Raw genomic sequence first — 13,579 nt, 5'->3', positions numbered from 1 at the left:
CACGTATAGAATTTGATAAAATGTTATCATAGGTGGCATGAAGTAGTTTGCTGACTATGGTGTTGCCGAGAGGGACGTCACTTTGACATTTTGTACGATCCTTCAAGTCCCGGAACAGCTCCACTAATAAAAGCTAGAGATCATGACCGCAGATGCATGTCCCCCATGAAAACCTTTTTTTAAGAAAAAAAATGAGGGGAAATGTCTATTTTATTTTATTTTATTTTTTCGTGCGAAAAGAGAACCCAATTAAGCTATATTTTATACTTCTTTGCGATTTATAGTTTATTATTATGAAGCTGGGAGAAGATGTATAATGTCTATTTTAAGCAATTTTTATTAATAATGATTACCCATTATTTGTATTTTGTTGTTTTTTTATGTAGCTGGGGCTTCTCTGGAATGGCAAAAAGGAAGATGTGTGAATACGAGAAAGGTAAGCAATTTGTGAATTGGAGAGACCAAGCAGGTTGTCTAAATTGGATAATGCTAGGTGGGGTCACTCTGTCTCATGATATCAGATGGCGCAGGTTTCAATCTTAAAATAGTATACAAATGTTTGGATAATCAAGTTGGTCACCATTCTAATTGCAATATACAATGTCCTGCATAATCTTTCAACTATATGCAATACCTTCAAGAAGGCCCTTAGTTGATAAGTGATAATATGAATTCTAATTACCTAATGAAAATAATTGCGGAAACAAGCCAACATGTATGCTAATCCATGAGGAGTGACAAATGTTTAATATTCAAGAAAGCGGTAATAGTTATAACCCTAACTCACTTTCATCCCTTAACGACAAAATCAGGTGCAGATTCTTATCTGGCTTCCTCCTCATCATAATTACCTTAAATTTTCTTTTTTTGCAAGATAATTATCTTAGATTTTAAGTAGTTTATCATGAGCTACTGAATTCTATTATATGGTTGACCTAATCTATGCTAACACCTATATTATTTTTGAAGTAGTAGACACAACTTTTTCTATGTCAATAGCTTTAAGTCTAAATAACATTATACGAGAACTAGTAGTTCCTCGAACAATATAAATGCAAAGGGAAAAAAAAAGAAAGAAGGAAAGGAAAAGTTATTATCTTACAAGAGTACTCAAAGGAGAGTTAGAAGGTTAGAAGGAGAATGAGGCTTAAATATCACCTTGATGAGAACATCTTTACACTAGCCTTGATGAATTGCACACATGTTGGTTGATAAATCTTCAATTGCTTACATATTTGCGTAACTATTGAACTAATTATTTATCTTTTTCTTGTTTTAAGTAGATACGTGTTACCTGATTAAAGCTGACAAGTACAAAGTTGGTAGTAAATTAAAATGGATAGTTATATTTAGGGCTATTGCTTTAGTTGCATCTAACCCATTCCTAGAAGGAAGAATAAAAATATTGTTGTATTTTAAATCAAACATCAAACTGAAAATGACAACACTAATGAACAAAAAATAATATAAGCTAGATCATTCATTGACTCTATGATATTTTAAATTAATGTGCAGGAGGATTATCACTTAAAGAAGAGATGCTGATATGTTTTCCTTGGCAAGATTACTTTTGATTGCAATCTTGAGTGTTGGATATCTTTGCGAGTTTCAAAATGAATACATTTGATACTTGATAAGCTACTTGGTGCATAGATGTTTATTATTTTTCACTCTCTGAAGCATCTTTTCTCATGTTAATTTAACATGAGAATATAATATAGGTATTATATCATAATGCCTAGTCTTATGCATGCCAGCATCTACACGTATGATGCTTACTCAAGTCTTGGTTAGAAAAATCAATGCTAACTAAATCATTCAATTTAAATGAGAAGTGTTTCATGTCCTAGTAGAATATCTAAGAATTTATTTTAAAAAAAGATACTTCTATGCAAAAAAAAAGGCCTTTACCTTCTTTATAAGCCAACTATCAATTGTATAATTGGTCTTCGATCTACCGCTTTCAAGCTCAAGTCGTTCTACGATCAATAGCCAGTCGTAAACTCTTTTTGCAAGCTCAGTCTTTTCCAAATCAAGATCTCTGTCTGTCTTCGTTCTCGCAAGCTCAGTCACCAGACAACAAACTTCGTTCTCGAAAGCGCTCAGTCTCAAGCTCAAGCTAAGCTGTGGTCTAATTTCTCTGTCCTTCTGTCTCCCCTATTAGCTAGTTGTCCCGTCCGTCGTCCAATCCCTCCCTTCGTTCCTATAGTCCATTAGAGTAATGGGTCTAAAATCCCGAAGTCCCTGAGAGCCTTATTTGATTTACCGGAATGCGGTTTAGAATCCGTCCCGTTCAGGTTATAAACCAATTATTATGAAAAATATACTTGATACAAAATACTGCTGTAAATATTAACTAAACCAACAATATGACCAAAAAGAATTCAATGAATTCAACAAGAAATTTTCTTTTTTCTTTTTTAATGTAAATCCCTCTCTCAATGCATAAAATTTCTTTTGTTAGAAAATTTTTACAAATTATGTGATTGAGCAGTATATTTAAAAAAAAAATCAGTTTTTTCCTAAGTAGACCAGTTTAAAAACTACAACCAACATTGTCACTAGTAATCTAATTTGAAAAATTTACATATATGATATGCATCAGTTATATAACTTTCTATCCAAATCTTCATGGACAACAGACATCTTTTATGTTGAGAAATCAAATCCACCTCAAAAAAATCCATGATGGTTGGATTATCATGGATTTTATCAGGATATTTTTAGATCTTGTCTTAATCTAATGTTAGTCCAATTGGATAATCACAGCATTTGGCTCTTTCTTTGTAAGCTGTCCATTTCTCAAGCACCAGCGCCCAGGTCTCCAAGACAATATAATACCCACAGACTCCACTCATCACAAACAATTAAACAAAGGAATCCTACCTGGGAATTCCTGTCCATTTCTTTCCCAAAAATATCACACCACGTAGCAAATCAACGGCCGACACGCCGCCACGTGCACAGCGAAGTCGAAATTTGGATTTGCCGCGCTGTGAGTCAAACAAATCGAGAACCCTCCGTTCCGAGCCTCAGCCTCGGAGTACTCGAAACCACGTCGCCATAAATAACTATTCCCCTCCGACCCCGTTCCCATCTCTAGTAATTAATACCACTAGATCGAAGAGGATTCAGAGCAAACTCTCCGCAAGAGACTCGCTTTTTGGGTCGGAAGCTCCAACCTTTTGGGTGTTTCTGCTTCGGTTCGTGTTCTCTGAAGCTTCTGGAGCCGAAGGAGCCGCATCTCGCCCGGAACGGTGGCGTGTGGGTTTCAAACCAGGAAGACGTTGAAAAGGGACGCTAGGGAACGATCGAAGGAGGGACAAATGAGGTTAAAAATGTGTTTTTCTTTTTTTTTTGAAGGATTTGACTGATTTGCATGTGTCTTTTGGGAGAAATCCACCTCTGGCAGTGGTTTGGAGGTAAGAGTAGAGCAGATTGGTTTCAGCTCAGTGAAAAGATTGGATATTAGTTGTTTATTTGATCCGGAGGGAGTAGAAAGTTTGGATTTTTAGTGAGAAATTTAAGTTTTTTGTGACGTAGATGGCTGCTGGTCAGAGTTGGGCCTAGCGGATTCCAGTTCTTTGTGGTTTTGGATCGAACTGAGAACTGGGTAAGAAACGCTCTTCTCGTGATATCTTTATGAGAGAGAGGTGTCAGCTCCTGCTCCTCTTTGCTTGGTTCAGACGTGGCTGTGCTTGGATCTTAGTTTTTCTTTTAATTTTCTAGATGGAAAATAATATTTTTCTTGAATTTCTATTAGTTTTTTCGTCACTCTTCTGGCGTTATTCAGAAAAAGATGAAGCAAAATTAGTTTTTCTATTTCATATGTTTGATTCTAAATCAATATCCATTTTTTTATTTTTTAACAGTGAGAAACAACGGTTTCTTTCAGACTTCCGAATTTAATGCAAACAGTGCTGGTTTGTGCGTGAGAGAAAAAGAAAGAGGGCTTTGACGGGACGAAGACCAGTTGTTAGGATTACGGTTTTGTAGCCAGAGGAAAATTAGTTAAAAGAACAGGAGCATCCAGTGATATAGTGCTTTTTTTTTCTTTTTTCTTTTTCTTTGGAGCAGTTCTTGTGTATTCTAGAGAAGGCTGAGAAAAAATTGTGGCAAAGGTAGCTTCTTGCTAGTTTAGAGCCTTTTCGGATTGGTGATGTTGGCTGGAGAGAAGACATCAACATCATCATCACCATCTTCGGAATTAGATCCGCTGCTGAGGGATCTTACAGAGAAGAAGCTGAGCTTTCAGAGAAACGTTGTTTCATTGGCAGCGGAGCTTAAGGATGTGCGAAGTAGGTTGGCTTTGCAGCAAGAGTCATTTGCCCGAGAAAGCCGAACAAGACAGGTTGGTTCCAAGTTTTTTCAGCATCTCTGAAGAGGCTAATTTTATGATTCTGGTGTATGGGAGTGGGAATGAAGTATGTTGGGCTTTCCACAGGTAGCAGAGTCGAAGGTGACGGGCATGGAGGAGGAGATTGGTAGGCTGCAGAAATGTTTGGAAGAGAGGAACGAGCAATTGAGAGCATCTACATCTACTTCAGAGCAGGTTAGAATCTGCTTGATTCTTTTTTATTCCTTTCCTATTGAAATTTGAATGTTCACTTTCTAGAATGGACTGAATGAGGTTGTGAAAATTTTTCTTGCTTTATCTGTAGGGCTATGAAATTTCTTCTTGCTTTATATATGGATGTTGACTTTAAATATCCTGAGTAATTTAATTAAAAGAATTTGAGAGTTGGTTGGTATGAGAACAAACACATGATTATGAGAGGGAAAAGAAAGTTCATCTAGGCTTTCAGAATCTTTTCTTATATTGCATGTTAAAGTAGTTTCAATTAGCCCAATATATGTGTATACTAAGTTGGAAATCAACCCCAAACTTTGTTTCATGTATATGTTTTGAGGAAAAAAAAAATTCTGTAGTCTAATATCCTGTTAAAACATACTAGGTATTTCCTTTGTACCTTTCAGTGTCTAATTGAAATATATATGCCACTTCTAGCATTAGAGCATTATTCAACCCCTCTCTTCCATTTATTTGCATGCCGATATCTTCATTACTGGGTTCTTTTATGTTACCCTTTTGTTTTAATTGTATTATTTTTCTCTTCTATTTGATACTAGTAACGATCACCTGGATTTAGGGATATGACACTCTTCTATCTTCTAATGTTTGCAATCATTTTCAATTCGCTATTGGAAAATTGTGGAGAAACCTAGTTTCATGCGGGTACAAAACATTGCTCTTGGGAGAGCCTTTGGTAACAATTCCTCAAAAACTTTATGTATATAACTTATCTATTGCCCATGTATATATGTATTTATACAGCATAGACATGGGTCCCAACAATTAATGAATCTCTCTCTCTTTTTTAATTTTTGTTGTAATCTAACATGGTGTTGGGAGAGTGCTGTTTTGAGACGATGAGAATAAGGGGCGGGATAAGCTGGTTCCAACATTTAATGAAACACTTTCTTTATTCTCTGATGTAGCACTGGGAGAGTGGTCAGCATTTAATGAAATATTTTCTTTTTTCCTTTTTAAGCTCCGACGTGGCATTGTGAGAGTAATCGTTTAAAATGATTAAACAGAGGGACAGGTGTAGGCATGGGTATTATGCCTCACTACATTAATTTCTTTTTTCTTTTTCCAAACAACTGTTGTTAACAGTAAATTGGAAAGCTGGACATGCTGGGATTCGTGCGGAACGGACAGTTCTGGAGGCGACTGGATTTACCTCTAGATTTGGTCGAATGGAGCGTAGTCTCTCTCTCTCTCTCTCTCTATATATATATATATACATATGTATATATGTGTGTGTGTGTGTACAATTATATGTGTGTTGTATATATATATATATGTATATATGTGTGTGTATATATATATAGACACATACATACGAACATACACACACACACATACATATGTATATATACATACATATATACAGACACACACACACACACACATATAGATAGATAGATACACATGCGCACACACCCACACCCACACACACATATATATACACACATATATACCTATAAGCCAGCCGACTTATATACTAATAGGTAGAAAGAATAATGCTTCCTATTTTAGATTGTTTATCCATTTTGCACCCCCCTCTTTAGATTGTGTTATCCATCCCCTCCTCCTCCCCCCCACCCCCCCTCTCTCTCTCTTCTTTTCTTGTTTGACTATTTGAAGATTTCATAAACATTTTTTTTAGAGATTTCTGTTTTAATAGAGATTGTGTTCCACCCCCCCCCCCCCCCCCCCCCCCCCCCCCAAAAAAAAAAAAAAACAACAACACACACAAAAAAAGAAAAAAACATCTTTGTTCATGCACTGCTATATTTTGATTCAGGGAACATTCGAATACTGTGTATGCTGTAGGGATTTTAGAAGAGGCAAATTATTTTTTATTTGAAATTTTCAGCAACTCTGAGTCTAAATAGTTCTTTTGATTTGTTGTCTTATTGTTTGCCAATTTGTGTATACTGCCATTTCTTTATAACATAGTTTGCTTTTGAAAAATTTCATCCGCATTTCGTATCATCATCTTGCCATTCAAATTCTGATAGTTTGTACCAAGCAGGTTGCTGTTCATGGGAAATTATCTGTGGTCTTTGATGTTTCTTAGATGCAAGTCTGAGAAGAATAATTTGAGAATCAATAAATGTTATGTTATCCTGCAGGTTGCTATAAATCTAGATAGCTTGCAGTATTTTTTTTGGCATCCTTTTGGTTCTTAATGATTTGTTTCTTGGCATTACTCCGATACATGACTCCTATGTTGCTATCTTGCACATTTTTGTCTCCCATCTTGCTCATGTGAAAACTTTCAGTTAAATTACTTCTCCATTATCTTGTGTTTAAGTTGTCAATTAATTTTCTCAAAAGACCTCCCTTATCATTACTTATATGCAGTATCTTAAGGAGTTGGATGATTTGAGATCCCAGCTTTCAGTTACTCAAGCCACTGCAGAGGCTAGTGCGTTGTCGGCTCAATCAGCAGAAGCCCAGTGCTTGACCTTATTGAGAGAACTAGATGAGAAAAATACTTCACTAAAAGAGCATGAGATCCAAGTCAATAAGCTAGGAGAGCAGTTAGATAATCTGCAAAAGGATCTCCAAGCAAGAGAGTTTTCACAAAGGCAACTGAAAGATGAAGTTTTGAGAATAGAGAAAGAGATCATGAATGCAGTTGCAATAGCTGGAGCTAAAAAAGATTGCGAGCTTCGGAAGATTTTGGCTGAAGTTTCCCCCAAGAATTTTGAGAATATCAGCAAGCACCTGGATGCTAAAGATGCAGAGATTGCCAGAGTAAGAGATGAGATCAGGATCTTGTCTGCACACTGGAAACATAAAACCAAAGAGTTAGAATCTCAGGTAATTCCTAATTTTTGGGCTAGTACAATGTGCTGTTCCTTTTGCAGCAAGGCAACATTTCTTATATGTATTTTGCTGGTTTGTTTGTAAAATAGTTAGAAAAACATCGAAGGGCTGATCAGGAATTGAAGAAGAGAGTATTGAAGCTTGAATTCTGTCTTCAAGAAGCACGGAGCCAAACACGAAAACTTCAAAGGGTAATTCATATTCTGATCTTTTAAATCATTACATCTTTTGGTTCCTCTCATTGTTTTCTATATTACTATGCTGAGGTTCCTTAAAACGACAAAAAAAGAAATGTGAGCTTTCTTGCTTTATCTAATTGAATTGATGTCCAACTAGCAAACAAGTGTAAACTGCTTGCTAAATTTGTATTTTCTTTGTGATATGCAATATTCAAGCATGGAGATTACGTACCTATTCTGTGTACGTTATGTGTCCTGGACATCGATGGAGATGTTCAGTCTACAAATTTGTACAGGGTATTATATTCTCCAAGTTTTGAAAAGAAAAAAAAGATATTCTATAATTACTTGATTGTATTCATTCCTTTTCTATTAATATATCAAGTAATATTAGTTACAGATTTTTTTTTTATGAAAAGTTATTTTTTTTATTTTAAAAATAGCATGCAGCATTTGTTTTTTAAAAAATTAATCTTCTATCTACCTATAGGGGAGTCTCATGCAATATACGGAACAACTTTATGTTTAAGGGGGGAAGGATGCATTGCTAACCTATTAACTTTTGATGAAAATATGCTGTCTAGTGTGCCGTCAAGTATCCATGCAGACCATGAGTCATATGGCTATCTGTCTTAGGATGATTTCCTTATGTTTCGTCATTTTACTTAATGTTCTTTAGTGTGCTTTTATTAATCTAGTGGGCTTTAGCTAATGAATAAAATGTGTGCAAAATCTATGGAATTTGATTTTTTTCCTTATAATATTGTTATGACAATTTATTTCAAAAATGCATGAATAGACTGAGTAAATTTACAATTTTAGTTTTTCTTTGGTAGAAAGCCTTTGCCAATTTCATTCAACAAATCAGCTTCTTACGAGTCAAATCAGTTCCTCTCCATCTCAATAATGGACATTAAGAACGGTGTAAAGTAAAAGGGCCAAGTTACAAACTTGTATTGGTAGCATGTTTAGCCAGCAACTTCAATTAGTAATAGGGTTTGGAAGATGAGATTTACTTGAATGTTTAGATATCAGCATTCTGAACAGTTGCAAGCACTCCTTGATGGTGCGTCACAGCATATGAGAATTCAATTTGCCTTTGCCATTGTAAAAAAAAAAAAAATTATTTAAATTATGGTGATTGTTTGGAAATATTAGGTGCCTTTTTCTTACTACCTATTCTTGTTTAAATTTGGTGTCTTTAGCACATCATATATAAACTATGGAAAATAGTTGTATACATAAGAATCTTGTCTATTTATCAAACATTTAGACTCTTTCTCATTCCTCTTGGTGTTTTCTATTATGTGACAGATGGGAGAAAAAAGAGACAAGGCTCTAAAAGAACTAAGAGATCAATTGGCAATGAAGCAGCAGAATGGGGCTGGTTGCAATGACAAGCAGAACTTCTGGGAGAGCTCTGGTTTCAAGATTGTTGTTTCTATGTCTATGTTGGTCTTAGCTGTTTGTGCAAAGCGATAAAGGCTTCCTTTTCCTGTTATCTATGTGTACTAGTACTCGAACAACTTTATTTATTTAAAAATAGAGGACTCTATAAACACTCAAGTAGATTTGTTCATAATCCCTATTATCTAGGTCAGAACTTCTATTTCCCGATACCAAGCAGCCGAATTAGAATATCTAACAGTTTTCTCAAATATCATTTAATATACTATTAATTGTTGGAAAATAGGATTATAAAGTAACAAAGACTTTTCTGTTGAAAGAGAGTTGGATTTGCTGATAGTTCCTGTCGGTTCTTCTCAGCCCAATGAATACATAGATTCATTCAGCATTTATTATGTTTTAGCACTGACCAACTGGAACTAGAAGCAGTGCTGGGGCTGGAACTTGAACTGCATTAACCAAAAGAAACTGTAGGCTCCAAATTTTGAATTGAGAAACAATTGACTGTTCTGTTCATACAATCGGAAATGTTTTGGGGTTTAAAGATTTCTGCTGGTTGCATTTGCTTTGAATGCTATTACTAGTTACCGTTTAGAGTGCAAGTGTTTTCTTGGGTTTGATGTTGTGAAAGATGGCCACAGTATAGCCTGATGCACTTTGTTCCTCTAGTAGCAGGGTGTTGATTGGGCTTGTTGGAACCGAAGATCAGGACCAGATGCTAGGCGGCCAGTCTCCGGTCGATGGCCATGGTTGAGTTGGTTCGCTTGAATTTATCGATGCATGTCCAGGTTTTTTTATCTGTCAGGTTATCTTCAGGTAGTACAAGGGTGTCGAAATTGGCATTGGGGTTTTTTTCCTGCAATGCTGGGAATGATAGATGGCAAGGAACGATGAGTACTTGTGAGGACCTGTGCGGGCGTGTATTTAGTCCCACATCGATTATTCGCTGGATAGATCTTGGGTACTTATACAGGATGAAGGAACCCAAATAATACCTGCCGGCTAGCCATTTTGGGTGAGATCTTGGGTTGTTACAAATGGTATCAGAGCGGACTCGGCTCATAACTTATGTGGACTAGGGGACACTGCAGCACAAATTTATTGGGGTTGACCACGGACCGATCGTGGTGTTTGTGATTAGATTTGAATGGATTCGAACCTTTAGCCTGATGAGGATGTCAGGGCTTGAACGGGGGGAGTACGTGAGGATCTGTGCGGGCGTGTGTTTAGTCTCACATCAGTTATTCGCTGGGTAGATCTTGAATACTTATACAGGATCAAGGAACCTAAATAATACCTTCCAGCTAGCCATTTTGGGTGAGATCCTGGGTTGTTACAGTACTACTGAGACGAAGCATGGTATCCGAAGGCAACAAGGAGAGATATCCAACCTAAAATCCATGGCATGTTCATGGTGCGAAGAGTGCTCAAGCTTGAGAAGGGTTCTGCGTGTAGCAAAGTAAAACAGCGTTAATGCAAAGATCCAGGAACTGCATTGGGAAAATGATAGGTAACAGATACATTTCTTGTAGCTCTCTGGACAATGGACAGCCAATTAAGCCCCTGATTGCGTCCTCAATATGCCATGGTTATGCTCAGGAAAAAGATGGACCAGATCAAAATTAATCAAAGGATCACTGACATCTAGGCACACTAGATTTATCCATAAGTATAGATATGAAGCAGCTGTTCCATACATCTGAAATAGCATTGATGCTGAAAGATTACAGAAAGATAAACATCAAAATGAGGCACGATGAATCTCAAAGAGAGCAGTTGACACTACAGGAAAATGGGCCTTTTTCGATGCTAGGAGAAAGCGTCGGAAAAAATTTCACCGCTCGTACATTTGCCGACGCTTTCATTTAGCGTCGGAAATTCTTAGCATGCTGTATAGATCCCAACTAATAAGGAACCAAGCACCAGCCAGTCCCAGCTTGGTCATATCGAGACGGCCGGGTGGGGGCGAGGCGACGAGCGCTCTCTCTCTCTCTCTCTCTCTCTCGCTCTCTCGCTGGCTCGCCGTTCTGTGGCTTTTAAAGAAGAGAAGGCGGACGGTAAAAAAAGCTCTCGCTGGCTCTATTTCGTACCCTTGAAAGCTCGGGCTTCTTTTATCGTTGTCGCTTCATTAGAAGGATTTTGTCTTCCTCTTCCCCTCGAGCGAGCGGGTGATCTCGGAAAGGTATGGATCTTTACCCCCATTCCTTTGGTCTTCTTGGAATTAAATCGGCGTAATCTTGCGTTTCTTCTCGGATTTTCGAACCAAATAAGGGTTCTTTTCTGGTTGTTATGCTGATTTTGGATTTCCTATTTTCTTGATCAGTTTTAAGGGTTTTCTTTCTCTTTGCCGATGGAAATAGGTGGCTTTCGGCTCGGATTATGTAATGTGGAAGTATCTGGTGTTGATTTCAGTCGGATCTTTAAACCCAGGTTTTTCTGTACGGATCTTCCTCGTTTTCTGGGGTTTTGTTGGTCTGATTTCGTTGCACTCTGTTTTCTTGTTTTCCTATAAACTTTTTGTTCGATTTTCTGGTATGTATATACTTCAAATGATCTGAGGAACGCAGAACGTTGATCTGCGTCTGTTGATATAATTATGATGTCGGTTTTCTTTTTCCTTGATTTCTAGTCTTTGGGGTTGCTACAGGGGGCTGGTTGAGAGAGTGGTCCTAACTTTGTACATGTTTGTCGGATCAAAATGATGGCAAATTTTGTTACAAGATCCTTGGCGTAAGTAATCCTGTCTTGAATTAGTTTTAGTTTTCTGGCTGTAACATTACATCCGGACAGTAGATCTTCGTTTTATCTGTTATGTTACTTGTCTTCAGAAATCCTTTTCAAGAAAGTGAATTTAGATGAGAACTCAGAGCGTTTCTGTCTATAGGTTGGTTCTTGGCTATGCTTATCCGGCATATGAATGCTTCAAAACTGTGGAGTTGAACAAGCCGGAGATTGAGCAGCTGAGATTCTGGTGTCAGTATTGGTACGTTCTTGCTACTTGTCAGGTAAAGGATTTCATTTTTCAATTCTATCTTGCTTCTAGTAGTTACTTGTGACTAAAAAGAGAGTTTTGAATTCTTATTCATTTTTCTAGGATCTTAGTTGCTGCGCTGACCATCTTTGAGAGGGTTGGAGAATCTTTTATTTCATGGTAATGTAGATCAGTGGTTTGGAAAGTTGGGATCTATACAGCATGCTTTCTTTACATTTATTCTCCTCTTCCTGCTACAACTTAGGGTCGGAAATTAATTTCCAGAAAGTGAGCATTTTAGTTTCACTGATAAGCAAGAAAGAGGGCATAGATTTATCTTAGCTGGGTCGAAATGCCTATACTCTGATACTGTAATTTCATAGATTTTGAGGAACAAGGTAACCTGAAATATAAATTATCTTCAGATTAACATTATCGATGGTGTTAAATTTCAGGAATTCTTTATTTGGTTAATGTTTGGTTGAAAAGTTCAATTTTATTGCACATTTGATGAGGAACTGAGATTGATGTTTGGAATTTTGATTGGCATCCTGCAGACTTATCTGGGAATTCAGATTTTTCGGTTCTACTTCAAATGCACCAGATGCTCGGCTGAAATTGCATTCAAAACAGATCCTCAGAATTCGGACTATGTTGTTGCATCGGGAGCATCCCGAAATTTTGAGCCTTGGCGGGAAGAGGACGAAGTGAGTGATTTACATAATGCTCCGTAGCATGTTATATTGCTGGGTTTGACTAGTACATGTTCTGGGGTATTCTTGATATTTGATATTTTCGCAATAGAATTGTGGTTTCAATTCCAATATCTTATGTTGTGCTTTCACCAGGCAGTAGAAAAAGAGAAGAAGAAAAGAGCTGCTGAAGAGATGGGGGATGCGATGAAGTCACTGGAAAACAGAGCAGTGGATTCAAAGAGAGATATGGACATACTTGCAGCACTAGAAGAAATGAGGTCTATGAAGGTATAAAACCTTTATTAGGTATGTTAGAAGAGTGAGAAGGGTTTTCCCCCAAAAAAAGTGTAGATCAAGTGGGAAAGGGAAATAGTTTTCTTCAATCATTTTCCATATTGAGGGTTTAAATATATTCAGCGATTTCTCCCTCCTCAGGTAAATAACTATATGTATTTGATGACTATACATAATTATTATTTTGCATGAGTTAATGATTTTCATATTCCTAACTTCTAAAGTTTCTTTTTTTTTTTTTAGGTTCCTGATACTTCAACAGCTCGCAGAGATGATGATGGGGCTGAATGCAGTCCCTGATATTTTTTAGACTGTTATTTAATGAGTTTTATATGTATCTTTCTTATATTTTTCAAAATACATTGTAAATGTAATGCAGGTTCATATTTGTAATTCTAAACTTATGTAAATTTAATCTTATATGACAATATGAATGTTTCGAATGATCTGTATATTTGTCTTGATGTAAATGTAATGCAGGTTCATATTGCTATAATATGTTTTTTAATATGCTTTTGTTTCTTTTTTTTTTAAAAAAAATCTACTCCCGACGCTTTAAAGCGTCGTTAAAAACAATCTTTGGCACGGGCTGGCACGCCATCGCCGACGCTTAAAAAGCGTCGGTAAAAAT

General features: G+C 36.8%; 2 protein-coding genes across 8 annotated transcripts; both read left to right on the top strand.

Annotated features, from left to right (window-relative positions):
- The first annotated feature begins 3,070 nt into the window (after positions 1–3,070).
- On the top strand, positions 3,071–9,147 carry LOC103707693 (nuclear envelope-associated protein 2-like). Of its 5 annotated transcripts, none has more exons than XM_088715433.2 (7): positions 3,071–3,331; positions 3,544–3,613; positions 3,873–4,351; positions 4,445–4,552; positions 6,935–7,396; positions 7,492–7,593; positions 8,896–9,147. In XM_088715433.2, the coding sequence occupies exons 3-7, from the start codon at positions 4,160–4,162 to the stop codon at positions 9,061–9,063; spliced, it is 1,032 nt and encodes a 343-aa protein (XP_088571559.1). In that variant the 5' UTR covers positions 3,071–3,331; positions 3,544–3,613; positions 3,873–4,159; the 3' UTR covers positions 9,064–9,147. The 5 variants fall into 5 exon arrangements, with proteins under 5 accessions (XP_088571559.1, XP_088571561.1, XP_008790504.1 ...); XM_088715435.2 differs by having other exon boundaries at positions 3,071–3,422; positions 4,078–4,351; XM_008792282.5 differs by having other exon boundaries at positions 3,071–3,422.
- Positions 9,148–10,915: 1,768 nt separating this feature from the next.
- On the top strand, positions 10,916–13,400 carry LOC148714560 (uncharacterized). Of its 3 annotated transcripts, none has more exons than XM_088715437.2 (6): positions 10,916–11,170; positions 11,618–11,718; positions 11,873–11,993; positions 12,517–12,666; positions 12,808–12,942; positions 13,192–13,400. In XM_088715437.2, the coding sequence occupies exons 2-6, from the start codon at positions 11,687–11,689 to the stop codon at positions 13,246–13,248; spliced, it is 495 nt and encodes a 164-aa protein (XP_088571563.1). In that variant the 5' UTR covers positions 10,916–11,170; positions 11,618–11,686; the 3' UTR covers positions 13,249–13,400. The 3 variants fall into 3 exon arrangements, 2 of the variants coding, with proteins under 2 accessions (XP_088571563.1, XP_088571562.1); XM_088715436.2 differs by having other exon boundaries at positions 10,917–11,170; positions 11,636–11,718; XR_015975124.2 differs by having other exon boundaries at positions 10,918–11,170; positions 12,808–13,089.
- The last annotated feature ends 179 nt before the right edge of the window (positions 13,401–13,579 follow it).

Source organism: Phoenix dactylifera, chromosome 2 (genome assembly GCF_051530095.1).
Source record: "Phoenix dactylifera cultivar Ajwa chromosome 2, Ajwa_hap1_PhDact_Kaust_v1.1, whole genome shotgun sequence".
Lineage (NCBI taxonomy): Eukaryota > Viridiplantae > Streptophyta > Magnoliopsida > Arecales > Arecaceae > Phoenix > Phoenix dactylifera.
This window is presented reverse-complemented; position numbering and strand designations above follow the sequence as displayed.

What these genes read in the sequence shown, in the direction of transcription:
- LOC103707693 (XM_088715433.2), top strand. Translation starts at nt 4,160, where the DNA reads ATGTTGGCTGGAGAGAAGACATCAACATCATCATCACCATCTTCGGAA. An exon ending in CTACATCTACTTCAGAGCAG is followed by an intron (nt 4,553 to 6,934) that starts GTTAGAATCTGC and finishes ACTTATATGCAG; the next exon opens with TATCTTAAGGAGTTGGATGA. An exon ending in AAACACGAAAACTTCAAAGG is followed by an intron (nt 7,594 to 8,895) that starts GTAATTCATATT and finishes ATTATGTGACAG; the next exon opens with ATGGGAGAAAAAAGAGACAA.
- LOC148714560 (XM_088715437.2), top strand. Translation starts at nt 11,687, where the DNA reads ATGATGGCAAATTTTGTTACAAGATCCTTGGC. An exon ending in TTTGTTACAAGATCCTTGGC is followed by an intron (nt 11,719 to 11,872) that starts GTAAGTAATCCT and finishes TTCTGTCTATAG; the next exon opens with GTTGGTTCTTGGCTATGCTT. An exon ending in CTTGGCGGGAAGAGGACGAA is followed by an intron (nt 12,667 to 12,807) that starts GTGAGTGATTTA and finishes TGCTTTCACCAG; the next exon opens with GCAGTAGAAAAAGAGAAGAA.